The sequence below is a fragment of the Leucoraja erinacea genome, chromosome 30 (genome assembly GCF_028641065.1).
Source record: "Leucoraja erinacea ecotype New England chromosome 30, Leri_hhj_1, whole genome shotgun sequence".
NCBI classification, from domain to species: Eukaryota; Metazoa; Chordata; class Chondrichthyes; order Rajiformes; family Rajidae; genus Leucoraja; species Leucoraja erinaceus.
The window spans coordinates 5,354,837-5,381,068 of NC_073406.1; the positions used below are offsets into that span (position 1 = coordinate 5,354,837).

Consider the following 26,232-nt stretch of genomic DNA (forward strand, 5'->3'; position numbering starts at 1 on the left):
TTAATTTTTATTAAAGTCCCTGATTATTAACTGTTTGAACAGAAGAAGAGGCGCTTGTAGACAAATGGAATATTAAAGACCATGAGGAGTGGGCACTGCACCTCGATTAAACAAAGGTTTATTGTGTGAATTAGACGAGCTCGGGCTCCACACGCATTTATGTGCAGCTTTAGTTTGTGTTAACTATGATGCCGTGGACCACAACACTTGATCAGGGAAGTCTGACAACTGGGAAAAGTGGTCTTTCTCCAAACTAGACTTTCCTTCTCCTTCGTCCCTCAAGATCTCCGGTACTCTCTTACGGGCCTGTCCCACTTACGCGACTTTTTCAGCAACTGCCGGCACCCGTCATAGGTCGTTGCAGGTCACCGTAAATGATCAACATGTTGAAAATCCAGCAGCGACCTGAAAGACGCTCCGACTCTTTGGGCAACTGAGGAGACTACTAGCGACCACACAGGCAACACCCTGGTGACATGTCCCGGGAACAGCAGGGTTTACAGTGGACTTCAAAGATAATGCAATCGTGAAACTGAAGTGTCAAGAGTGTTTGTCATATGCCACCTACAATGGAACAACAATATCCTTTCGGGGCAAAAGGGGTATGTAAACACAATAGACAAATAATATAAAAGTAAACATTCAATTAATAACCCCAATACTAGTGCAAAACCCCCCCCACTAGGTCCTTAATGCAACCAAAGACAGTCCATAGCTGAGGTTAATGTTCAAGAAGGAATGGTCTGTGACATGAAGGAAGGTCTGTCTAGCACAAGATACCAGGAATTATTTGCTGAGTTCAATCAAACATTTCAATGTTGAAAGGTTATACATACAATCGTCCTTGAGGCAAAATTTCTGCCAGTTCACAGTCCGCTGGCTGGCAATCTCAGCACAGGCCTTTAAATGCTCCATCTGTGAGGGACAGAGGTATTGAATTAATAGAAAGACGTTTTGATTGAAACAAAAAATGACAACTTACATAGGTCGAGTAAAAGTAATTTACCAAATACCATTGGTATTTGACTTGTGGAAGATAACACAATATTCCCAATGCATTGGATGTTGTTAAGCCACAGAGAGGGCAAAGAAGGTGCTGCCAGGACTTGGGATCCGAAGCTTTAGAGAAAGGTCGAACAGGCTAGTACTTCATTCCTTGGAGCGCAGGTAGCTGAGGGGTGATCTATTTGAAGTGCAGAAGATCATGAGAGGAATAAATAGGGTGAAGGCACAGAGTCTTTTACCCAGAGTATGGGAATCAAGAATCAGAAGACATAGGTTTAAGGTGAGAGGGGAAAGATTTAATAGGAATCTGAGGGGCAACTTTTTCACACAGAGGGTGATGGGTAGATGAAATGAGCAGCCAGAGGGGGTAGTTAAGGCAGGTACTATAACATTTAAACTACTTTTGGACAGGGGCAGATAGGAAATGTTTAGAGGGATATGGGCAGGTGGGACTAGCGTAGATGGGGCATCTTGGTTGTCATGGATGAGTTGTGCCAAAGGGCAGGTTTCCATGTAGTAAGAATATAATAGAGCAAACGCAATGCCACATTTTAATGTGTTTGCAGAAAATCAAGGATTATTTTCAGTGTTTGGTATGTTGCCAACAGGATGACTGGTGATCAGCCACAACTCACCAAGCTGATGAGTGTATCGTACTGCAGGGCGGATCCCGATGAAGCTGTGACAATACCACCTCGCAGGTGGATTCCCTGCTCCTCCAGCAGCCGTTTAATTCCTCGAACATGGGAGTCGAGCGTGTGCAGGTCACGCAGCTGACGGTACTTTTCCTTTGAGCCGCAAATGAACAACAGGAGTTTACGGACTTGGCGACGCACGAATGGAGTCTGCTGGATCATGAGATACTGGAACAGGAGGAAACGGTCACTGTTAAAGGAACTCGGCAACTGTACCGTACATCCAAGCGTACACAGACAGGCACGCACACGACCGCATTACCGGATGCAAACAGGTGCTTACTTCAGACAGGAAGTAGAACCAAGAATGGTCGAAAATAGGCGGGGGGATCCGAGAGTTTGCATCTGCAATCTTCTTTATTTGGTACGGTAATCTCAGCACCATTTCAGTCAAGAGCTGTGAGTAAGCCTCAAACACATCTGCAGCATGCCCCTGGAAAAAACAACAGGCATTTATGAAGAATTTTAAACCTTGTGAAGCAAAAAATAATGAAATTACTGCGCATCTGTCACATAAACCAATCATATTACAATCTGTCTCAAGATGGGTCCCACCCCCAAAACATTGCCTTTCCGTGTCCTCCACAGATGCTGCCTGCCTGACCCGCTGTTTTCCTCCAGCACTTAACTCAAGAATCCAGTATCACCAGCTCCCTGTGTCTCCATAAACAGAATGTTGGCATCTTATTCCTTTCTGCTATTACATATCATCTTCATATTTTATACGTGTCAAAATACTTCTGCGCTAGAGTTATCCCAAATCCAGAACTGGAATTTTATTTACTATCTTCAAAGCATTACACCTCTACGTTTACTAGAGAGAAGGAATGGGTGACATTCAGTCAGAAGAAGGGTCTCAACCGGAAACGTCACCCATTCCTTCTCTCCAGAGATGCTGCCTGTCCCGCTGAGTTACTCCAGCATTTTGTGGCTACCTTCCATTTAAACAAGCACCTGCAGTTTTTTCCTACCCACCTCTACTTTTATTGTTGGCTGACTTGAGACACAACAAGGGGGCTTGTTATTTACCTTCACATATTGTCGCAGGAAAAACGGGCTCATGTCTGGTGGTGAGGATGACGTGTGTGGCTTCAGGAGCTGGCTTGTGGCCACGGCTTCCTCCTCACCCTGTTGTGTTTTCCAGTAATCCAACAATGATTTAAGAACGTGAAGACAATAGTCGATGGCTCCTGAACTCAACAGTGCGGTGGCCGTAGCATTGGAGATCAACGATGACGACTGCAGGCATGAAAATAATTACTTTCTATCGCAGACTCTGAATACAACACATTTTGAAGACCACACATAAGCAAAACAGATGCAACTTATTTCATTAAAAGAAACGAGAACATTTATATGAATTGATATTTGCAGTGCACAGCAGTGACTTACTTACCTCAGAAGCTGATTTTGAGCCTGATTTAGTTCGGGACATAAAAACACTGAGAAGTCTCATGATCACCAAATGCACTTCATTCAGTGGACTGCGATCGTTCTTCTTCGAAACATCCTGGCAAAAATAGTAACCAGTAAGCAACAAAGAAATGGAGATTCTGAACATCTTCACTTATACTTGAGAGTAGGTGGAATTAGAAAGTTGCCCTGACTGCCCATCCCCCACAGCCTTCATCTGGTGGTGACAATAGTGCCATTTTCTTATTTTGGAACTATCTAGCATCTTTTAATGATTAATTGTAGTGCGGGACCATTTCACACATCATTAACCATGCTACGTAGAACTGGAATTGTGTGCAATTGAGGGCTGCACAGTGGCGCAGCTGGTAGAGCTGCTGACTCACAAAGCCAGAGACCCAGGTTCAGTCCTGACAATGTGGAGTTTCCACGCCCCCTGTGATCACATGGGTTTATTTCAGGTGCTCCAGTTTCCTCCCACCCCTAAAAATATGTGGGTTTGTAGGTTAATTGGCCTTTTTTTAATTGCCCTTAGTGTGTAGAGTGGATGCAAATGTGGGATCACATAAACCCAGTGTGAACAGGTGGTCGATGGTCTGTGTGGACTCAGTGAGGTCAAGGTCCCGTTTCCATGGTGTATCTTTACATCAAAACAAGTCAGCCCGAGCTGCCAGCCTACATTCCCTGAAGGGCATTAGTAGGTTAGTAGAACCTATACTGGGTTCTTGGCAGAAATGGGTGACTTTTATGGTTGCTTTTCTTAAACTGATCGATAAATTCCTCCATATATTAAATTTAATGTCACAACTATCCACGCCAACATTTCAGCCTGTGACGACTGTGAATGGCCCAGAAATGACCCCACAAATCTCTCGGTTCCTGTGAGCAGAGTTCATTCCGTGCAGATCAGCACAATTCGCTCTACACAAACTACTGCTGCATTTTTAGTTGGATGGATATCTGTGGATCATTATATTTAACATTTTTAATCGTATTAACCAGCCGTGCAATGTTAGGTTTAAACATGTATATTTCAAAACAAAAGTTCAATGGCTCAGTTGTGCTAATTCTAATTTGAAAAAAAAGATGTTTTGGAGGGAGGGGGGGTAGAATGATTCCAGAAGGCAAGGTATCTAGATGTCTTTCTATTTATTGTTGAATGCTGCATCTGTGGCAGCAGCAGTCAGGGAGGTGCTCGCATAATATTGAAAGAAGAAAAATACAATTTACATTTTAATTGAAAAATTGATTGCAGAAGTACCATTACCTTTTTGTCCATGCACAGTTCTGCAATTAGCTGGGAAAGCAAATTGTCCAAGGCTCCTTTATCTTTCTCATCTTCTCCATCCAAATCAGCAGTCAGCATTAAGATGACCTGACAGATAAATGCAGTGTAGACTCAAAACATCAATAACACAAACCGAGGTACAAGTTCAACATATTTTCAAACTGTTCCCCAATTCTCGAAGCCAAATTTCCTCCATGCCAACCACCTATTAATTTACTCTTTAAAACAAAAAGACACAAAGTGCCGGAGTACCGCAGCGAGTCAGGCAGCATTTCTGGAGAACATCTTCCAAGACCTATCCATGTTCTCCAGAGATGCTCAATCAATTTACTGTTCATTGTCCTGTTCTGATCTAACCTCTAAACTCCAAAGTCCTGATCTACTCCATCACTTGTCATGCAATGTTTCCACAGGGCACTATCTGACCGACCTAATGAAGTTATCGCACGGATTGCTTCTGATCAAGGAACTGACAAAGGAAGCAGGTAAAGCCATTGAACACAGAATCATGCAGACCGCACGATGGTTGAAAATATCCAGGGGAATTACCCCAAAAGCATTTCCAGCTGTAAAAGGAAACAAGGATAGCAATTCAAAATTCCCACCAGTTATTTCTTTAATCCATAACCGTTAATTGTTTTGGTGAAAGCTGTAAGGTGAAATATGGATCTGTCTTTGAGAGGAACTAATGGCATTCTTTCATTCATATTCTTAGTTTAGTTTAGTTTACTGTCACATGTACCGAGGTACAGTGAAAAACTTTTGTTACTTGCTAAACAACATTAATGTCCTAATATTACTGTAATTACTTCAAATGCCAATGCATTCATCATTTTTAATCTCCAACCTAGCAGTTAATTCCTTGACCCATTTAAGAGAAAATAAAATGTTTGGTGTCACCCGCAAACATGTAAAAATTAGAAAAAACTCAAGAGAGCTCACCTGCATGTAAGGAATAGCTCGAACTCCTCCGACATGACGAAGCTGTGGCAAATGCTGTAAAAGTCTCTCTAGCAACATCAGACGCACCATGTGGAGCCTATATAAGGAGAGGTAGAGGGATCATTTATTCTGCAACTTTAATATACATTTTAAATGCTCCGAAGGTCACGGCTAGATGAAATGCAACGCACCATCACTGGCCCACTCTACTTCGGATGGATGGTGAAAATTACCTGAAAGTTTTAGTTTTTATGATACAGAATTGAAACAGGCCTTTTGGCAGACTGAGTCCATGCCAACCATCAATCACCGGTCCATGCCTGTTCTGATTTACTCCCACTACTCCCAACAATTTAGGGGCAATTTATGGAGGCCAATCACCCTACAAACATGCACATCATTGGGATTTTATTGCTTTTGTGATTTTTTTCTCACCGGTTGCTTGTATGCAGGTCACCATCTGTTTCAACTTCTCCTTCTGAACCTTCACCTTCCTGCTGCCCTGTGGTGGTACTAATGGCTCCAGTGCTGGAGCTGACACTGCCTGGACCTGCAGGATGTCCCTCTGCCGTTGTGTCTCCATAGGCACTGCTGCGCCCAGATACTGCAGACAGATTAGAAAATGGTTAAACTGCCTGATGCAGTCTTGCAAGCTGCATCAAGTGTGAAAATGTACATTAAAATACATGTATACCTTACATTTACATACCGATTTACATCCATGGTTACTGTGCTCATGAAATTATTACCATTCTCATCTATGATTTGGTTTCAGAAATCATTTAGATTCTTTCATGATTTAGTTGCGTGTTTTTAAAAAAGGTTTAAGTCCCCCATTTTTAATGTTGCTCACTCAATCTTAAAAAAATAACCTTGCTAGGAACTGCGAGGTAATCAGAAATGTACTAATAAATACATTAGGTTAAGTTAATCAAAATCCTAAAGTGAACTAAAATCTGAAAGTGCTGATTTACAAAAACAACCATATCCTTGTTCCCAGAGATGCTGCCTGACTCACTGAGATACTCCAGCACTGTCTTTTTTAGAGTGAACAGCTGTCTGAACAGTATTAGTTCACAAATTAATGAGACATACGGTCATATTCCCTGATGACACAGGAGGTCATCAGTCAATCAAGCTGGTTTCATCTGTTCCCCACCCCCTGCCCATCTGGCTCCACCACTCATTGACCAGCTTTTATCAACATCACCCCCCACTTGATCCCATCATCCATCCCTACCTTGTTCCCCACCATCACCTACCTGCCTCCAATGCACCCCACCCCCAAATTACTGCCAGACATTGATAATCTTTCCTGTTCTCTCTCCGTCTAGATACTGGGCTTCGACTCAAATTGCCAACACATATGTCTTTTTGCCTCCACATATGTTTTAGTTTAGTTTACAGATACAGCGCGGAAACAGGCCCTTCGGCCCACCGAGTCCACACCAACCAGCGATCCCCACACATGAACACTGTCCTACACACACTGGGGACAATTTTACATTAATCAATCAATCAATTAACCTACAAAATCTGTGCATCTTTGAAGTGCGGGAGGAAGCCGCAGATCTTGAAGAAAACCCAGCTGGTCGCGGGGAGAACGTACAAACTCCGTACTGACAGCACCCGTAATCAGGATTGACCTGGGTCTCTTGCGCTGTAAGTCAGCAACTCTACTGCCACGCCACCATGTTGCTTAACCCACTGAGTTATTCTGGTGCTCTGTTTTTGTTCTAGGTTCCAACATCCACAATCCTTTTTTTCATCTATCAAATGTATACTGGTTCTAAGAATAATTTCATCCCCCCCACTTAAGTACTTGTTAATCAACTCCACCATTATTCTGTTACCATCCACGACCCTGTGGGAACGTTACAGAAACAAATTAAACTGCCAACCAACCCATCTTCGAAATGTGGGAGGAAAAGCACAGCAAAGGCTGTAATAAGTGAAAAGGTGGAAACAGAACCCAGGGAACTTGCGTGGTTGTAGGAGAAGGTAGACAAAATTGCTGGAGAAACTCAGCGGGTGCAGCAGCATCTATGGAGCGAAGGTTGTAGGAGAACTCCACACAGACAGCACAGAAGGCCAGGATTGAATGTGGTTTATTAGAGCTAAGAGGAAGCAGCAGTATCTGCAGTGTCACAGAGTGTCAAGTATTTTGGGGAAGCTGAATACAAGATCAGACCAGCCGCGATCTTGTTGAACAGCTGGTGACATTTTTGTGGCTACCCCCAGCCCTATTCTTTACGTCAGCATTTCCATTGCAAACCATAAAAAGACATCATTACTGAGCATCAAGTCACAATTTTTTTTTTTTCTTGTTGGGCTGTGTTGTCAAAACAGCATCTTAAAATATTAGAGAGACAAAGTAGCGTTCAGTGTTTACATTCAGTAGCAGAGCTGGCAACCCAAAATGACCAGGAATGCTGTTTCTGTTGTGTGGCTGTATACGACATGAAAGATGCACAATTCTAATGCAGGGCAGTATGATCATAGCCAGAAGCTTGAGACTGATTTGAAAGTTTGTTCAAAAATGCAGGTACTGGCATGATAAACTGATTGGCCTAATTTGTGTTGTTTAATTCTATAATAATGGGCGCAAACAGGAGAACATAAGAGTATAATTAAAGCAGGATTCAGCTAACAAAGGTCCCTCCAGCCTGCTTCATCTTCTGGTAAAATCACAGTGGATCTTTCACCTCAGCACCACTTTCCCCCTATTCCTCGATTCCTTTAATATTCAGAACATTACAGAGGACAAACTGGCTGGAGAGAATTACAGCAATGTGCTGTAATCACATGTGGTTAAAGTGCACATTGTCAGATTTCATTGATACATTTTGGTTTCACTATGTGGAAATTTCAGCTTTGTTTACAGTCCGTCCCCCCTCCTCTCCTCTCCCCTCCCCTCCTCCCTCTCCCCTCTCCTCCAATACAAGTTGTATTGCTGTTTATCAACATGAGGACCAAAGTCAAAGAAGCCATTATGAGATTGAGAAACAAGAACAAAACTGTTAAGAGACATCAGCCAAACCTCAGGCTTTGCAAAACCAACTGTTTGGAATATCATTTCGAAGAAAGGGAGCACTGGGGAGCTTACTAATTGCAAAGGGACTGGCAGTCAAAGGAAGACCCCCACAGTTGATGACAGAAGAAATTTCTCTATAATAAAGACAAATCCCCAAACATCTGTCCAACAGATCAGAAACACTCTTCAGGAGTCTGGTATGGATTTGTCAATGACCACTGTCCGCAGATGACTTCATGAAGAGAAATACAGAGGCTACATTGCAAGATGCAAACGACTCGTTAGCTGCAAAAATAGGATGGCCGGGTTACAGTTTGCTAAGAAGTACTTAAAAGAACAACCACAGTTCTGGAAAAAGGTCTTGTGGACAGATGAGACGAAGATTAACTTATATCATGATGGCAAGAGCAAAGTATGGAGGAGAGAAGGAACTGCGCAAGATCCAAAGCATACCACCTCATCTGTGAAACATGGTGGTGGGGGTGTTATGGCCTGGGCATGTACAATAATAATAATAAATTTTATTTATGGGCGCCTTTCAAGAGTCTCAAGGACACCTATGTATGGCTGCTGACGGTACTGGCTCACTTATCTTCATTGACGATACAACTGCTGATGGTAGTAGCATAATGAATTCTGAAGTGTATAGACACATCCTATCTGCTCATGTTCAAACAAATGCCTCAAAACTCATTGGCCGCGGTTCATTCTACAGCAAGACAATGATCACAAACATAGGAGGAGTTTTTCAAAGCTAAAAAAATGGTCAATTCTTGAATGGCCAAATCAATCACCCGATCTGAACCCAATTGAGCATGCCTTTTATATGCTGAAGAGAAAGCTGTAGGGGACTAGCCCCCAAAACAAGCATAAGCTAAATCTGGCTGCAATACAGAGCGTCACCAGAGAAGACATGAATCGTCCATGAATCGCAGATATCAAGCAGTCATTGCATGCAAAGGATATGCAACAATGTACTAAACATGATTACTTTCATTTGCATGACATTGCTCTGTCCCAAACATTATGGTGTCCTGAAATGGAGTGGACTATGTATAAACACTGCTGTAATTTCTACATGGTAAAACCAAAATGTATAAAAATGGCCTTTATTAAAATCTGACAATGTGCACTTTAACCACATGTGTTTTTTCTATTACAAATCTCAAATTGTGGAGTGCAGAGGCAAATAAATAAATGATGGGTCTTTGTCCCAAACATTATGGAGGGCGCAGCATATACTGAAATACTGGGATCATGCACAAAATTCTAGTTTTGAAGTTAGATTTCTTATAATATATTTATCCCTCTCGCTTAAGCTAACACCAGTGAATAGGCTTACCGCTATGTTCTCCAGCAACTGAATCCACAGCGCTTCCCCCGCTCTCTGACCCCACACTACCACCGTGCTCTGCTGGAGATGTTCGCAATGTTGATCCATCTGTTGCTGCTGTGCTCCCTTCATCATCAGAGGCTGGAGCTAAAAGCATAGCAACGGCTGTTACAGGTAAAAACACCACATTTACAAACCGTGAGCACAAGCACAGACGTTTGAGAGCAACACAGTGCAGACCGCGCAGACTTGGCACGATCCTTTACCGGTTTTTAATATGCAACAACTGAAACAAGCTCAAAGCAAGTACAGAACAGTTCTAGCATTTGATCAAACTATACAGAACTTCCACACACACACAAAAACACCCGTCTAGCAGAAAGGGGGAAAACCCTCCAATGAATGTGGAACAAAAGCACTTTATGGAGGTGGATTGCCTGTCTAATACCTGTGCCAGCAGTTAATAATTCTTTGAAAAGATAAAACTAATTTGGACAGTGGATGCTTGGTGACATTAACAAAATGACATAGATTACGGATCATAAAAACATAGTAAATAGGTGCAGACGTAGGCCATTCGGCCCTTCAAGCCAACACTGCTATTCAATATGATCATGCAAAATCAGTACCCCGTTTCTGCTTTTTCTCCATATCCCTTGATTCTGTTAGCACTAAGAGCTATATCAAACGCTCTCTTGAAAACATCCAGTGAATTGGCCTCCACTGCCTTCTGTGGCAAAGCATTCCACAGCTTCACAGCTCTCCAGGTGAAACGTTTTTCTCTCATCTACCCCTTCCTGATCTACCCCTTATTCTTAAACTGTGACCCCTGGTTCAGGACTCCCCCAACAACGGGAACATTTTTCCTGCATCTAGCCTGTCCAATCCCTTAAGATCAATACGACAAGTGTTTAAAATAACACAAGGATGATAAATAGAAACATATTGTTTCCTGCAGTGAATAACTTATGCCCAACTACCAGAAATAATTTTTCTGAATCGAATTTAGCATGCTCCCTTAAAATCTAACAAACTTCATACCATCGTCTAACCATCTAAAAATCTACACCATTTTGCCTAACTAATAGCAACATGGGCATTTGCATGTATGTACCATGAATGCAGAAATCTTGAAGATGCAATCAATCTTTTCCTCCCATCTGGTAATTTGCTGTTGACCATCATTTCTAGTCCAATGATCAACATACATGGAGCAACCAGTCTCTTTGGATTTCTACTGCTAACATTTCATCAGAAAGTCCTCTATTCTATCCTTTCTAGATGTAAAGTGATTGACTTTGCATGGGCCTACACCAAAATCTATTTGACTCATTTAATATCTCCACATAATTTTATGATTGCATCCACATTACTTAAAAAGCATTTGATCTTTCTGTCATTGTAAAACACAGAAAACTCCTATCATCTCTGTCATTAACAAATCCTGGGAATAGTTGCAGCCTTAACACAGAACTGCTGAGGGTATGTCTGTAATTAGCATCATGAGTGCATGCTCCTAATCTCATCTGACCATCTCTCACTGCTCAGCTTGTTTCTCACAAGTGCAATTATTTGCATTTTGTTTCAAAGGTTTTAACTTTAACTAAATTTTTCTCGTTAATTAACATCCACAGCTTTTACCAGGTCCTCTAATTTAATCACCATTAAAAGAAATACACCAGGTTCATCAGGCACAATCCATTCTTTAAATGTCACGATTTACCAAGATGTAACTTGTCAATTGGGGAGAATAAATTGAGAATCATTCTTCTAGCCTGCAGTTTAAAAACGCAATCGAACAACATGGGACATGTGGAGAGTGCAATCCAACTGTAGGGATTGCAGACAGAAGCATAGAAAATGAAGGCTGACCCTTTCATAATGTTCCTGGAATTCTTTATCATGTTAAAGGTGCAATGGACCTTCTCATTGCGAGTCAGATCGATCTAAACCAATCCAAGATACCCGAACAAGAAAAAGGATACCTGAGAATTTTCAGAACTATTTCTAAATAATGAATTCCAACAATGCACTTTGCTAATTATTCATAAAGCAGCTTTATTGCTTTTGAACTGCTTCATTTAATTTAAATTCTGATGACAATTTATTATCACTAAACACCTAGACAGAATTAAAACTCTACGCTTGATGATAACTATGGCCCAGCAAAAGCCGAGGCCAAGAAAACCCATGTAGCTGTACTCATGCGGACATTTTGTTCATGTTTAGACGCGTATTAAATTTAATCAATGCAGTTACCTGAAGCTGTAGTATCTGACAGTGTCCCTGCATCCAATGAGGAGGAGCTGGGTGCTTGCCCAGATAGTCCGAGGCTCTGCAGACCAAGTGCACTACTGCTGCTGCCTAGTAAGGGCAAATCTCAACATCAGTAACTTGTTCATACAGCAGGGACCCGTGGATGAAAGTCAGACTCGGAAAACACGAGCTGGAAATTCTAATTCAGGAAACCTATATTTAATCAGCATGAGGGAAATGCTGAGCCTTTGGTTTAAACGTGCAGCGCTTTACTGCCAAGTTTACAGTAACCAGTGTATCGATTTCAGGAATCAATAAAATATCCATCAAATCCAAAATAGCTGCACCCAGTCAGTGCAGTGAATGATAGCCCAGATTTAAATTCATTAGCTCACTAATCAGTCTAGCCAAATGTAGATGTGAAACAGGGTGAAACAAGGTAACTGTATAATGAGACAAATCTCTATCCAGATTGCCCAGCTCTGGTAAAAGGCACTTAGTCAGTTTGCTTTCTCAAATTTACTGCACTTTAAAGAAGATGGAGCAGCCAAATTTGTTTTCAGTTTCATTTTTGTTTTGAATTTATAACATGTGTGGCTTTTTAGAAGGGAAACAGTTTCAGTTCCTTGAAATGGAGATTAAGGAAACTTATTTTTGTTCTATTCAATCCTTTACAAATTAGCCAAATTCCATTGTGTTCCCATTGCAGACGGATGGGAGTAAGCGTGCTGTACCTTGCTGATCTTGCTGCAGGCTAAGAGCAATTGCCAGTTCCACCATAGTCTCATCATCAGCATCTGGAGGGATGTCCAGCATTGGGGGGAAACCCTCTTCTCCTGCCAGCAGTGCTTCCAGAGGGGACGGGTTTCCGTTTGTGACGTTTTCAGCCGACTCCAAAACCATCGATTCCGACTGGAAAGGAGGGAATTAGGATTAATCATGATCGTAGGAATCATAAGAAGATAATTTGAATCAGAGCAGTATCAGGTAAAAAATGTCTCAGTATGCTCACTTTCACTGCCTTAGAACTGAAGGAATGCCTTAGAATACAGACACAAGGAACTGCAGATGCTTGGTTTCTAAAAAAGGCACAAAGTGCTGGCATAACTCAGTGGGTCAGCCAATATCTCTGGAGAGCACGAATAGGTGACATTTTGGGTCAGGACCCTTCTCCCTTCTGCCGCCCTTCACATCCTCTTGTAATGCAACTTAAACCTTTAACTGTATTCATGTACTGATAACCTCTTGTGGCTTAGTGTCAAATCTTATTTCATAATGTTCCTGTAATTCTTTATCATGTTAAAGGTGCAATGTCATGCAAGCTGATGATGCATTGAGATGTAGAACACTAGGTGAAGAGAACGACAGGCATTTTATTACAGTATGGAGTTTCACTGTGTACGCAATGTAGCTATCCGCTACAGTTTCACTTTCACAGTCAATTCTGCTCCTTGTGTAAAGCGCAGACATTGCAGTATTTAGCTGCACCCACACTAGTAAAAGGAGAGAGTTGAGCGTAAAGAAGTCTCTGGAGATTCAGGGAACTGCTGGTGCTGAAATCTTGATCAAAGTACAAGTACTGGAATAAATCTGAAGAAGGGTCTTGACCCGAAACGTCGCCCATTCCTTCTCTCCAGAGATGCTGCCTCACCCGCTGAGTTACTCCAGCATTTTGTGTCTACCTGCTGGACTACCTCAGTGGGTCAGGCAGCATCTGCTGACGGAATGGATAAATTACATTTCGGATTCTTCAGACTCAGACTCTTCTTCAGACATTTCCACACATAGAAAAGTCTTTATTTGCTAATTATTGTTGGGGTTTTATCTCATCTTTTCGTTGGCCGGGAAAAAAATAATTTATCTTTTTAAGACGCTTACCACCATCTCAAAGTCTCCATGATCCACTTCACTTTGTTCTTGACTTTCCTGACGGATATTTTCATTGCCCGGCATTCCTGATGTTTGCATTTTGTCATCAGCATCATCATCGTCATCGTCATCTTTATCACCTGCACAAAGGAAGGAGTTTGCTGGCTCACGCTGAAGTGAATCTCACTGTACACCAATGTGTTACAGCTATCAACTATTCATTTAGTAGAAACATTAATACAAAGCCACGTCTTGGAGCATTATTCAATTGATAGGAAAATCTAAAAGGCCAATGTTAATTTATTACCACAGTTGCACAACACTGATGAAGAACATGTACGATCAAGTATGCTGGTGTGCAGCTACAATTATACAAGGGCTGGTGGCCTGGTGCAACTTATTCCTGAATTCTACTCAGCACTTGTACAAAAAGATTCAAGAGTCAACGTAGCTAGAAACCATGTAGAAATAAACTTCATCGCCTTTATGAGAAGTGAAGAACACATTTCTGAATGTCAAAATTGATTATTTCTTGGTCCTTTAAGTAATACAACAGGAAGGTGGGTGTGCCTGTTTTTTTTAAACCATTTGAGTTCTGGACTTCAGGTGAATATTACATAGGGTTTTGCGAATAGCAACATTTCTGTTAACTAGATACTACACAGCACATTATTACATTGCATTTATATTTATTATTTAGATTGCTTTCCCTTACCCATTGGAGTGTTGCTGCGGGGAGGGGAGGGTAGCGTGACGTGCCTGCGTTTGTTCCGTGGTCTCAGAACACGTATTAGCGCCTGCTTACAGGCAAAACTCACCGAATGGTCCTGAGGGAGAACAGTTTAAACTAATTAGATCCAAAACACTGCTGGGGTCAGACAAAAACATGGTTAAGCTCGATTATACTGGTAACCAGCACTCACTGTGACAGGCAAATAGCATTTCACAACAATTCAACAGTTGATATTCACATTTAATCTTTAACCAAGTCCCAAACAGACTGCTCATATCCCACAAAATAGCGCTGCAAAGCTGACCACCTATGATTAATTAAACACCCATTAGCTTCGACAGAGCAAAGGTACTTACAGGACACAGCAGCATCTGCATGTAAACCTTTGCAGCAGCATTAATGTAGTCAAGCTCACAGGTGCAATAACCATGAATAATGTCAATTAATGCATTGACCGTTGCCTCAATGTGAGTCAGACCTAGAGAAGAAAATGAAAACTGAAATATGATTTAACATTGAACAGACTTCACAATACTTGACAAGCAGTTCAGTGCAAGCAAAGTAAGTGCAGCAGCATTTTACATGGGTATGGATAAGGGACATGTGCAAAGCTGGTTATTTCTATACAACCATATTATACAACTCTCCATATTTATTAAATGTACTCTTTAATATTCATCAATGATACTTTATTCTCCCATGTACCAAGGTACAGTGAAATTATTTATTGTTGCATACAATACACCAAGTATGCAAAACGTCACCACGTATCTGGTGCCAAACAAATTACAATGTACTCATTAGAGTCCCGATGGTCCTTATTGACAATGTCTTTAAGGCATCTTCAAAGATGCCACAGCATATTACAACTTACTGGAAACACAGAAAACTGTAAAATATTACTTCTTGCAACATAATATTTAATTCAGAAAAGCTCCAAAAATACCTTCCATCATTAGAAACTCTGATTATGGTTGTAAATTTTAATCTATTATGTTTTATCGATTGTGAATGTGCTTTACTTTCATTTTATTTGCAAGATAATTATCTAAAATTGAGACAGAGTTACAATTACCAGGTAGGCACGCAGGAGCCAGGAATGCATTCTTAGGTTTGGATGCATGGAGTCTCCAGAAATGAGTGACTAACTGCATGATAAAACTGCAGCCTTCAGCTTCTGCACCCCTGTGGACATGATCTCGTTCATCCGATCCTTCTAGAGAAAGATTAAACAGTCATTGTTTTCTCTGCTGAATGTGGCATCATTAATATCCGTTGCTTCACTTCATCTGCAGCGTCTAATTGTTATTAATCACTAAACAAAATAAGGATGGTGCTGGCAAGACGTGTTTATTGATCTTTCCCAATAGTCCTTGTGAAGGAGATGGTGAAACAGTGAACTGTGTGTGACAAAGCCACTCCATAAAGATGTTAGATTGCAAGATTATGTCATTATATGTCTTTGTAATAGTTTGAAACAATTAAGCAGCATACTGGACTATTTTAAAGCGATGTTAGATGACATCTTCGTCACTGTTAGTTTGGAGTTGTACATAGACCAGACCAGGTTGGTACAGAAGGTATCCTGTTCTGAAAGGCATATATTTTATTTAACCAAAAACAGCAATAGGCCAGCACCAATCCTTGAGGCACACCACGAGTCATAGGCCTCTAGTCTGAAATATAACCTTTCACCATAACCCTCTGTTTCCTGCCATGAAGAAAATGTTGTAACCAGTTGACTTGTTCTCCCTGGATCCCATGAGATCTAATCTTCCAGAGCAGCCTATCATGCAAAACCATGTCAAATGCCTTGCTGATATGTACAATGTCTACAGCTCTGCTCCCATGTATAAAACTGTGCTGTCTATCCCTAATCAGCCCTTGTCTATATAAATGGATGCATATCTTATCCTTCAGAATACTCTCTAGTAACTTTCAGATGTTGGACTCACTGGCCTATAGTTCCCAGGTTTTTCCTTGCAGCTCTTCTTTAATAAAGGCACAACATTTGCCACCTTCCAGTCTTCCAGCACCTCAAACGTATTTAATGATGACATACATCTCAGCCAGGGCACTTGCAATTTCTTCTCTAGCTTCCCACAGTGTCCTTGGACATATCTGTTCAGGCCCACGAGATGTGTCTACCTTCATACGCAATATGACATTCAATACCGCCTCAACCGTAATATTGACTGCCCCAAGATCCCGTCTTCATGCCTTTCCCCGCAGTACAAACAGAGGAGAAATACTGATTGAGGACTTTGCCCATCTCCAGTGGCTTGACATGCTGTAGAGTTGACTGCTTTGATTCCTGAGGCCCCTGGTTTCTCTGGTTACCCTTTTTCCTTGAATGTACATAAAATCTATTTGAATGATCCTGAATATTATCTGCCAGAGCCATGTCCTGCCCTCTTTATGCCCTCCTGATTTCCTTCTTTAGCAGGCTCCTCAGTTCCCAAAACTCCTATGGATACACTTGATTCCAGCTGCCAATACCTGTCCCATGACTCCTTCTTGTCTTAACCTGAGCCTCAATTTCTCTTGTCACGCAAGCTTCCTTACGCCCACCTGCCTTTCCCTTCACTCTAACAGGAACATGCATGCCCCGAACAAATGCCAGCACATTTTTAAAGCAGCACTTTCCGGATGTTCCTCTTCCTGCAAACAATTTGGTCCAATTAACTTGAGCGAGTTCCTGACTAATACCAACCACATTGGCCTTGCCTTAATTTTGAATTTTAACATGCCCTGCCTTGATCCATAACTATCTTAAAGCCAATAATTCCTTTCAACTTAGTTGGTTATGCACTGATCTAATCAAGATACATGAAATAATAAAATGATTCAAAGGGCAGATACAAATTCAGGAGTGCATATGATGACATGAGTGTTTTTGTATCTGGGCATCTTTGCACAGACTTTTTGCCTTACATCATGGTCCTCTAATCTCATTACCCTTTCAATGATTCATTGGAACCATGTCAGTTTTCAACAATTTCCAGCTTTTCGAAACCATTTTAGTTCAACTTGTAACCAATTAGCCTAAGGTAGACACAAAAAGCTGGAGTAACTCAGCGGGACAGGCAGCATCTCTGGAGAGAAGGAATGGGTGACGTTTCGTGTCGAGACCCTTCTTGAAGGATTTCCACCTCCGTGCCTTTATATCACCCAACCACTTCTCAGCAGTTTTTAAGAGATTCTTTTTATTTTATCAGTTTCCAATTCTTATGCAAGGTCCATGTTCAAAGCTTTCTCTCCAGTGATGCTGGTTGGTTCCAGAATCTTCTGTATTTAGATGTAGCTTTATTATTGTCATGTGTACCAAGGTACCGCGAAAAGCTTGTGTGCTACCCAATCAACTGAGGTACGGTGGAGTTGCTGCCTTACAGCGGCAGAGACCCAGGTTCGATCCCGTCTACGGGTGCTGTCTATACGGAGTTCGTACATTGTCCACGTCACCGCATGGGTTTTCTCCGAGGTCTTTGGTTTCCTCCCACACTCCAAAGACCTACAGGTTTGTAGGTTAATTGGCTTGGTTTTGTGTACTTCATATAAATGTAAATTGTCCTAAGTGCCTGTCGGCTGGAGTCAATCTGTGAGTATCGCTGGTCAGCGCAGACTCGGGGCCGAAGGGCCTGTTTCCCCACTGTATCACTAAACCAAACTAAAAATACCAGAGTGCAGAATATTGTTCTCAGTACTGTAGTGTGACAATTCCAGAGGAAAAAGTCCAAGGTCTGCAATGAGTTAGGATGGAGAATCGGGACAATATCCTAACTAATGGGAATCTGATAACAGAATGGAAGAAGCTGGTGCTGAGTCTGGTTGTACATGCTTTCAAGCTTCTGTATCTTCTGTCCGAAAGGGTCAGGGAGAAAGGGGAATGACCGGAGAGGGAAAGGTCCTTCCTGAAATTACAATATTCTTCTCAGCTTACCCATATCCAACCTCACCTTTATCAGGCTGTGATGTTTTCACCTCTGTGAAGTGTACAAGATTATTGGGTCGCATCATGGCGATTGAACGGGCTGTGATTACTAGTCGTTGGAACACCTCTGGGTCAAGGTCACGGCCATCTTTATTCCAAGTATTTAGAATCTGCACAGCGTTATTCAGCAAAGCCTGATCCTGAACAAGGAGAAACATATTTTGTAAGGATACTGTAATTACGATATTCAAATAGAACATAAGCTCTACTTTGAAAGCTCTACTTACAGCACCTGAAAAACAAAGTATTCATTGCTACAAGTTCATCTGCATTATTTTTTAACCCTCTCGTTAACGATTTAAGTAGATGAGCTAAAACATATGTTGCCATTGGAGCTCAGCTGATATTGTCACTAATTTGAAAGCAGACTGGCTTCAAGGAGACATGGTGCCTGGTAGTTTAAGATCACCATGTATTTCCATATTTGCAAACCACATTGCAGCATATCCAGCTGAACTACAATCCTCAAAGGCAGGAGATTGGAAGCTGTGGTAGCCTCACTACCTGGCCTTGAAGCACCGTTGTGGAAAACACACAGACCGGTTCCACACATGCACGTGAAACTTTCAGAGAGTCACAAGTCACCTTATGATTGTGATAGCTGCCACGGCTGTTGTGAAGACTCGCGAGCAGACCCTTAGTTTGCTGTTGAATACTGGAAGGAGTTGGCATGGACAACAACGTAGTGGCCAGTTCCAATGCTGTCTGTTTATTCTTTTCCTGTTGAGAAAGACGTTGTTACTGAAAACATTCTTTATCTTCAAAAGGGTAAATCGCTTTGAGATCTATTTTTAGGAGTGCCCTCCATAATGTGTGGGACAAAGACCCATCATTTATTTATTTGCCTCTGAGATTTGTAATAGAAAAAAAATCACATGAGATTAAAGTGCACATTGTCAGATTGTATTAAATGTTCTCCCTGTACCCGTAAGTAGATGGAAAAAGTTGAAAATAAATAAATAAACCAAAAGAATCTTATATTAAACAATGACTCCCCTCATTTATAGCATAAAAGGGAATTCTCTGCCTCGAGGGCGGTGGAGGCGGGTTCTCTGGATGCTTTCAAGAGAGAGCTAGATAGGGCTCTTAAAAATAGCAGAGTCAGGGGATATGGGGAGAAGGCAGGAACGGGGTACTGATTGTGGATGATAAGCCATGATCACATTGAATGGCGGTGCTGGCTCGAAGGGCCAAATGGCCTACTCCTGCACCTATTGTCTATTGTCTAAATCACTTTCTTCCCCCTATATCACTAAGGCAAGTAGCTAACCTTTTCGTTTGAGCACCCAACGACGAAGCAGCTTTCCAGAACCTCCATGGAGCTCACCACGAGCCTGAGGAGAAAGGGGAGCATTACTTCCCGCTGACCGCATTGTTGGGAGAGGTACAAGACATGTTCATTAATAACACTATAAAAAGGTGCTTGATTCAATGTCAAGCAACAAGCAGCATTTTGAAGAACTGTCACTGCCCAAAACATTGCCTTTACATTCCCCCCCACAGATGGAGAGACAAGGAATCGCAGATACTAGTACCTTGAGTAAAACACAAAATACTGGAGGAACTCAGCGGGTCAGGCAGCATCTGTGAAGGGAATGGACAGGTGATGTTGTGGTGCAGGTGCTGCCTGACCTGCTGAGTTACTTCAGCCCTTGGTGACTTTTCCTCAGGTTAATAATAAGACACTCAGAGGGAACTCAATGGGTCAGGCAGCGTTTCGTACCCTTCACCTGTTCCACTTGTCTTCGCAACCTTCACAGATGATGTTTGACCCAGTGAGTTCTGCCAGCACTTTGTACTTTGCTCAAGATTACGGCATCTGCAGTTCCTTGTCTCCAAACATAATAAAGCCGTGTAACATTTACGTCAAATGGTATTTCCACCCTTAAAGAATAATTTGACTTTTCTGGCACTAATTTGTCCAGTCTATCAAAACCCTGAGCAAACTTCTATGGATTATCTCCATGAGCTTTAGAGCAACAGGTTGTTCAGAAGACCTCAGTGCTTCACCGTACTTCCGATTTTATCTGCAGCTAAAGACAAAACTGATAGATTTACTGATGACAATTTTAACGAATGAGAATGCTCCTCATTCTTCAATTAGAACTCTTTCTCTCATTTGATTCCTTGCTTACCTATTTTATTCTTATCCACATCAACTTTATGTCCCATGTTTTACTCTGATAAAGTAATAAACATAAATCTTTGCAAATCCTCATCACGTTGTTTTCCATTATATGCCCTTCCATTTCTTTTGGCATCACTTATAAAAAATATCGAACATTTCTTCCAAATTATTGTCCATATCATTAACATAAAATAACCAAAGACTTCATGTGAAGTCATATAAAGAGCACCGTCAATAGATCATCAAAGACCTAAACAACAAACTCTAAAAACTAGATACATCCCACTTAGTGGTAGAGCCACAGGATTCACCCAGCCAGCAATGTGCAGTTATCCATGCCGACATTGATTCCATAAACACATGACATGAATGGAAATGGTTTATTGAACCCAAGAACACGATTAAATCAATGTTACTTTGAAAAGCACTTCACAATCAAAGGATCAAACATCTGCATTGTTACTGCCACTTTAGTTAGTCTGATGTTATAGAAACGACAACATGATCAGAAAAGAGAACAGCATAAAGAGAAAGAAGGGATACTAACCGGTCTAAGGAGTTTAGGGATTCAGTTTCACAACTTTCAAGGAATAACAGAAAAGAACACCACATGAGAACTTTAAATGAAGTAAACACAATTCTTTATAACACTTTAGAAAAAAGCAGAAAGAAAAGATGACGAGCCTAGCATGCAGAAACAGCAGAGGTTTTGATGGAGTCATGCTAGTGTTTGCTATGAAACACTTTGTTTCAGCACACAGCACAAAATGCAACAGACAAATGAAATGCAAGATGGAGACCATTTCCTTTTGCAGTTATCCCAACACCTCCCCATTCATTTCATTGTTTGTAGGTTTGGGAATTAATTCATTCTGCACAAACATATACACTTTTTACACTTTGCAGTTTTGTAGTGAAACCCCAGGAGATTTCTCAGAATGCGAAACACCCTGGAGACTTAAAACTACAATGGGTTTCCATTTTGAGTAGAAAGGACTGGTGTTAAACCAGGTGGTTTCAGTTGGGAAAACATTGAGGTATTTATAACTGTAGCAATCCAGCCTGATCCAGAACAACAGCTGCAAACTGCAAAAAATCATTGCGATTCAGTGCAAAGTAACATTATACAGGCTCAAAACACTCAGGAAATACATTGCTTATTTAAAGTTACGGCATGCTTACCACTAACAACTCAGCTGTCAAATTATCCTCACATCCCCAAGAGAGAAAGTAATTTAAAATTTCTATCCAATGTGGTCATGTAAAAATCTTATCGATATGGTCACATTCCAAACACATTCTTGCCAGTAAACCGTTCTGGCTTTCTCTGCCCATTCCTCTATTCTACCTTCCTACGATGGTCATATCTCCAAACCCCAACTGAAGTGCCCTCAGATGAGCTCCCAGCAATTGACATCTTGCTAGGAGAATAATGTGCAGACTTTTTGCATATAATATGTCAAAATCTACTTGGTGCTATAGACCTGCACGGAAAGGTAGACGCTCCCGCCCCCACGAGCCTCGGGCAGATGAGGCTCGTCCGCCTGGGAAGGCAGTCCATCTAGGAGAGGGAAATCTGATTTAAAACCTACACTGCCTTGTGGCCATATCCAGTCATGGAAAAGGCTCCAGGAGTAAACCTCACGAATATCCGGAGCCCCTATGGCAGTTCGTCGCTGTCTACAACCTCGCTCTGGCAGCTCCTGCGACTGCGCTGGTGCCAAACTGTAACGGCCCTGCTGTTCCTTTGGATCGATCAGCGACGTGAAGAGGGGGGACGTGCTGCATGGGCAACAGCATGTCCTGCATATGACATCGCCCAGGCTTGCATCTGACCAGGATGCATCACCCATGGTCAGTCATGACCGAGAGGGACCTACTACTACTACTACTACTTTAAGCACCTACAGATATGATTGAGTTGGCATCAATGCTTTAAGGAATTATAAAGTTCCTCAGTTCAATAAAAAACACTATTTTTAGAATAGTAAAAAAACTGCTTTTTATTGAACTACAGATATCGCCATATCTGTAGATTTTCTCTTTCATTAATGCAACAAATATATATCAATAGTGCCCTACTAAATGACGACAGTAACTCAGAGATGTAACTCCTCAGATGTGGCTACTAAGCCAAAAGGAAAAGACATTGGGGAAGATGAAAAGGATAAGTGGGTAATAGATGAGCAGATTTGGTGCAGAGTTTCCAAAGCTTTGATCTAGTTTACAAAGACACCCAGACTGAATGTTGTGCAATGGGTGGAGGAGCAATCTGGGGAAGTTATACACATGAGGATAATGCCTATGTCTATACACTATGGAGAGTGAGTGAAGAAAGAAACAAGAAATATATACTTGAGGGAAGTATGCAATTGATTGCCGAGTTAAGACGGGTAAAGGATGTGCAAGGATTTAAACGTAAGGACGAGAAACACTGTGGAAGCCATTGTATGCATGTGATGAATGGAGAGATGGGTGAATGGGATAGTACAGAATTCACTAAAGGCAGAAGAGTTTTAAAATCCGAGATTGCAAGATGAAAAGTTGACTAACACCATAGCTTAAAGGCATGGTTGACTTAAGAGTTAAATTTATTTCTCTTCCCACAGATGCTGTCTGGTTAACCAAATAGTTCTAGCACATTGTTTTAATTTATAGATTTCCAGCAACTGCATATTTTTAATTACAGTGAATGTAGCTTTGAGGAAGGCTGATGTTGCCAATATTGTTGAAGGTATTAGTTGACACTATTTCAGTTGAGATGGTCATTGAAGATTTAAAGTTGCTCAGATGATACTTTGGAAGGAAATCTAGACAAGGGCAATTATTGTTCATCTGTCCAAAATTAGTTGGTTTGAGGTGAATACAGCTAGTGGAACAGTGAGCGAGTTGAAGTTAGATGAGAACGCTGATTGGTTATAAGTATGAGACAGTTAGAGTTGCCGTTTTTATGAAAGCAATAACGGAAGTTCAGAGGAAGCCAAGAAAGGCAGAGAAAACAGTTGGAGGTTTATTGAGAAGGATCCAAACTGGAAGAGGTAGCAAAGAAAGGCAGGGCAGTAGGGATGGACTTATAAATTGGTTGAGGGTGTAAATAAAAAAAACTAGCAATACTTTACAAAAGGCAAGAGGCAGCAAGAAGCGTCTGAGCATGGCCATGAGAAATAAAACAGTCTAATGCAAAAATATCAGCACATAACTGCGCATCAGATTAACATAAATGGACAGAGATGACAGAAACGTGCAGAGATACAGACAGCCACAGCTTAATAGAAAGGAGCTCTTGGGCAGGACTGATGAAAAGAGCATGTTGCTAGGTTTTACTTCCTAATCCCACTATCTTCAGAAACAATAAAAATGCATCAATCGACTCAATGCCAGAACTGTAAGCTCAAGACACTGCCTGATATCATGCCGTAATGACAAGCTTCTGCATGAAAGCCACACACGGTTCAGCAAAAAAGGCATTCTAGAACACTCGACTCTGATCACAGAACAAATGCGTCAAGGTGAACAAAATCATTCCCCACGTTAGAGAATGTTTATTTTGTTTTAATCAGCCTTGCCAAGTTCTCTCCATTTGGAGTCTACAATTTGCTGCAAGAAAACCTATTTTTGGAATTTATCCCATAGAATCTTATATTAAATGCTGTCAATGTATGTTCACCGTTCAACATTTGTTCATCACCAATCAGGAGCTGGACGTCAGTATGCAATTCACATAACTTCACCGAGTCCAGCTCATGCTTACCTCTCAAGGACAGAGCCACTGGTGGAGGATGGAGTGACTGAGTCCACTTCTCCCGTGGTGTTACTCTGGCTGACACTCGGAGCAACGACATTATTCACAGAGGCTGAAGGGAAATCCTCTGGAGGCTCATCGGGCCACCCAAATTGCTCCTTTGTCTTCCCGTAGATCTTTATTGAGTCGACCATTGTAACCCCAGCCGGATCTACCGATGCACCAACTATAAGAGTAAAAAAAAAGGAGATAATTGATTACAAAAAGATATGGACACTTTAAGAACTCAGTGTGGGACTGCCAAAAATGAGAGGGCATATCTTTGAGGCATAAAGTTTAAAGAACATGTGTGGGGACAGAATTTTGTTTACACACAGTGGTGGGTATCTGGAACTCGATGCCAGGGTTGATGATGGAGGCAGATATAACAGTGGCGTTTCAAAGGCTTTGGGATAGGCGCATGGGCAAAGAATGGAAGGATATGGATCATGTGCAGATTGATGAGATTAGTTGGCTCGGTACCATGTTTGCCATGGATATTGCGGGCCAAAGAGTCTGTTCTTCTGTTGTACTTTTCTATGTTCTACGAACAAAAAATGATTTTCTCTTACTCTCGATTAATGCTCGAAGCTGAATGTGGAAATCGACTTACTTCCTAAAAGGAATAAACATTTTTTGCAGGATTAACATCACTCAGATCAGAAATCAGAAAAATAGGCCGAGCTAATCAAACCTATAACAGGTTAAGATGGTAGCTTAAAAATAAGCAGCCCTCACCAAACCCTACCAGTGGAAGGAGAGAAATATTGTGTACCAATATAGAAATATTAAGCACCTATTTCTCCCACTATCTCCCATCCACCCGCAATCCTGCTTCTTTTCCTTTGGTACACTGTCCCTCGTTTATTTTCTATCCCCCCCCCTCTTCCCCTCCCCCCCCCCCCCCCCCCACGATCTATATATATCTTTACATTTCACTCTTCTCTCACCTTATCTGTCACCCTTTGTCTCCTTTTCACCTCCAGCCCATGTCATTTACGCCACCAATCTGTCAATCACAGCCCTACCCTCACCTGTATCTATGTTGTCCCGCCTCCACCTCTCCTTTCCAGCTATCTCTCCCCAGAAGATGGGGCCCAACCGGAAATGTTGTCTGTTAGTTTGCTCCGCAGATGCCGCCTGACCTGCTGAGTTTCTCCAGCTCTTTGTGCTTTGCTCAAGATTCCAACATCTACAACTAGTTCCCACTTACCAAAAATGGTTAATTTCTTATCAGCCTGCAGTGCCTCTTCACGTGTGAATGGATAATCAAACCAACGAGCTCTCGTCATGTTCAGCTGCATTGTGCGACCAAAAATCTCGATATAGGACGGTGCCCTCTCAATCGCCTGAGTCCCAACTTGGATCCGCATCCCCGTCATTACCATGGTGGCATTGTTGTTGACACCGTCCACTGTGAATCCACCTGGCTGCAAAGTAATGTACAGATTAGTATCAATCAAAACGAATATAGCCACACACTTATGTTTATCATCTTCCGATTATCTTCCTCTTGTGCATAGACTGACAACCAGCAGGGAAATATGCATTCATACCAAATCCCTTTTATCACAACCACGAACAACATATTTAAAATACTCTAACAGCATTAAAATAAATGTAAGATCCAAAGGGGGCTAAACAGAGTAGATGCTGAGATATGTTCACTAATGGGAGAATAAGGGACATAGCGACAACTTAAAACTGAAATGCACAGACAAATTATTTTTGAAATTCTCCGACCCCCGAGAGTGGTAGAAGCCA

The 26,232-nt window shown here is 41.6% G+C and overlaps 1 protein-coding gene across 5 annotated transcripts in view; it reads right to left on the bottom strand.

The window, feature by feature from the left end:
- Positions 1-26,232, bottom strand: part of ubr4 (ubiquitin protein ligase E3 component n-recognin 4) — a 143,035-nt gene that overhangs the window by 53,211 nt on the left and 63,592 nt on the right. For 2 of the 5 annotated variants that reach the window (XM_055659222.1, XM_055659225.1), the window contains exons 48-68: positions 25,682-25,898; positions 24,439-24,655; positions 21,235-21,267; positions 19,830-19,893; positions 19,145-19,279; positions 18,525-18,699; positions 15,644-15,784; positions 14,925-15,046; positions 14,551-14,662; positions 13,845-13,975; positions 12,701-12,878; positions 11,970-12,074; positions 9,720-9,857; positions 5,779-5,947; positions 5,344-5,440; positions 4,381-4,488; positions 3,097-3,210; positions 2,730-2,939; positions 1,984-2,133; positions 1,641-1,868; positions 837-915 (exon numbers count right to left, since the gene is read on the bottom strand). In XM_055659222.1, coding sequence (XP_055515197.1) covers positions 837-915; positions 1,641-1,868; positions 1,984-2,133; positions 2,730-2,939; positions 3,097-3,210; positions 4,381-4,488; positions 5,344-5,440; positions 5,779-5,947; positions 9,720-9,857; positions 11,970-12,074; positions 12,701-12,878; positions 13,845-13,975; positions 14,551-14,662; positions 14,925-15,046; positions 15,644-15,784; positions 18,525-18,699; positions 19,145-19,279; positions 19,830-19,893; positions 21,235-21,267; positions 24,439-24,655; positions 25,682-25,898 — 2,923 coding nt within the window. The remainder of the gene's footprint in view (positions 1-836; positions 916-1,640; positions 1,869-1,983; positions 2,134-2,729; positions 2,940-3,096; positions 3,211-4,380; positions 4,489-5,343; positions 5,441-5,778; positions 5,948-9,719; positions 9,858-11,969; positions 12,075-12,700; positions 12,879-13,844; positions 13,976-14,550; positions 14,663-14,924; positions 15,047-15,643; positions 15,785-18,524; positions 18,700-19,144; positions 19,280-19,829; positions 19,894-21,234; positions 21,268-24,438; positions 24,656-25,681; positions 25,899-26,232) is intronic. The other 3 variants (XM_055659227.1, XM_055659226.1, XM_055659223.1) reach the window with 2 other exon arrangements.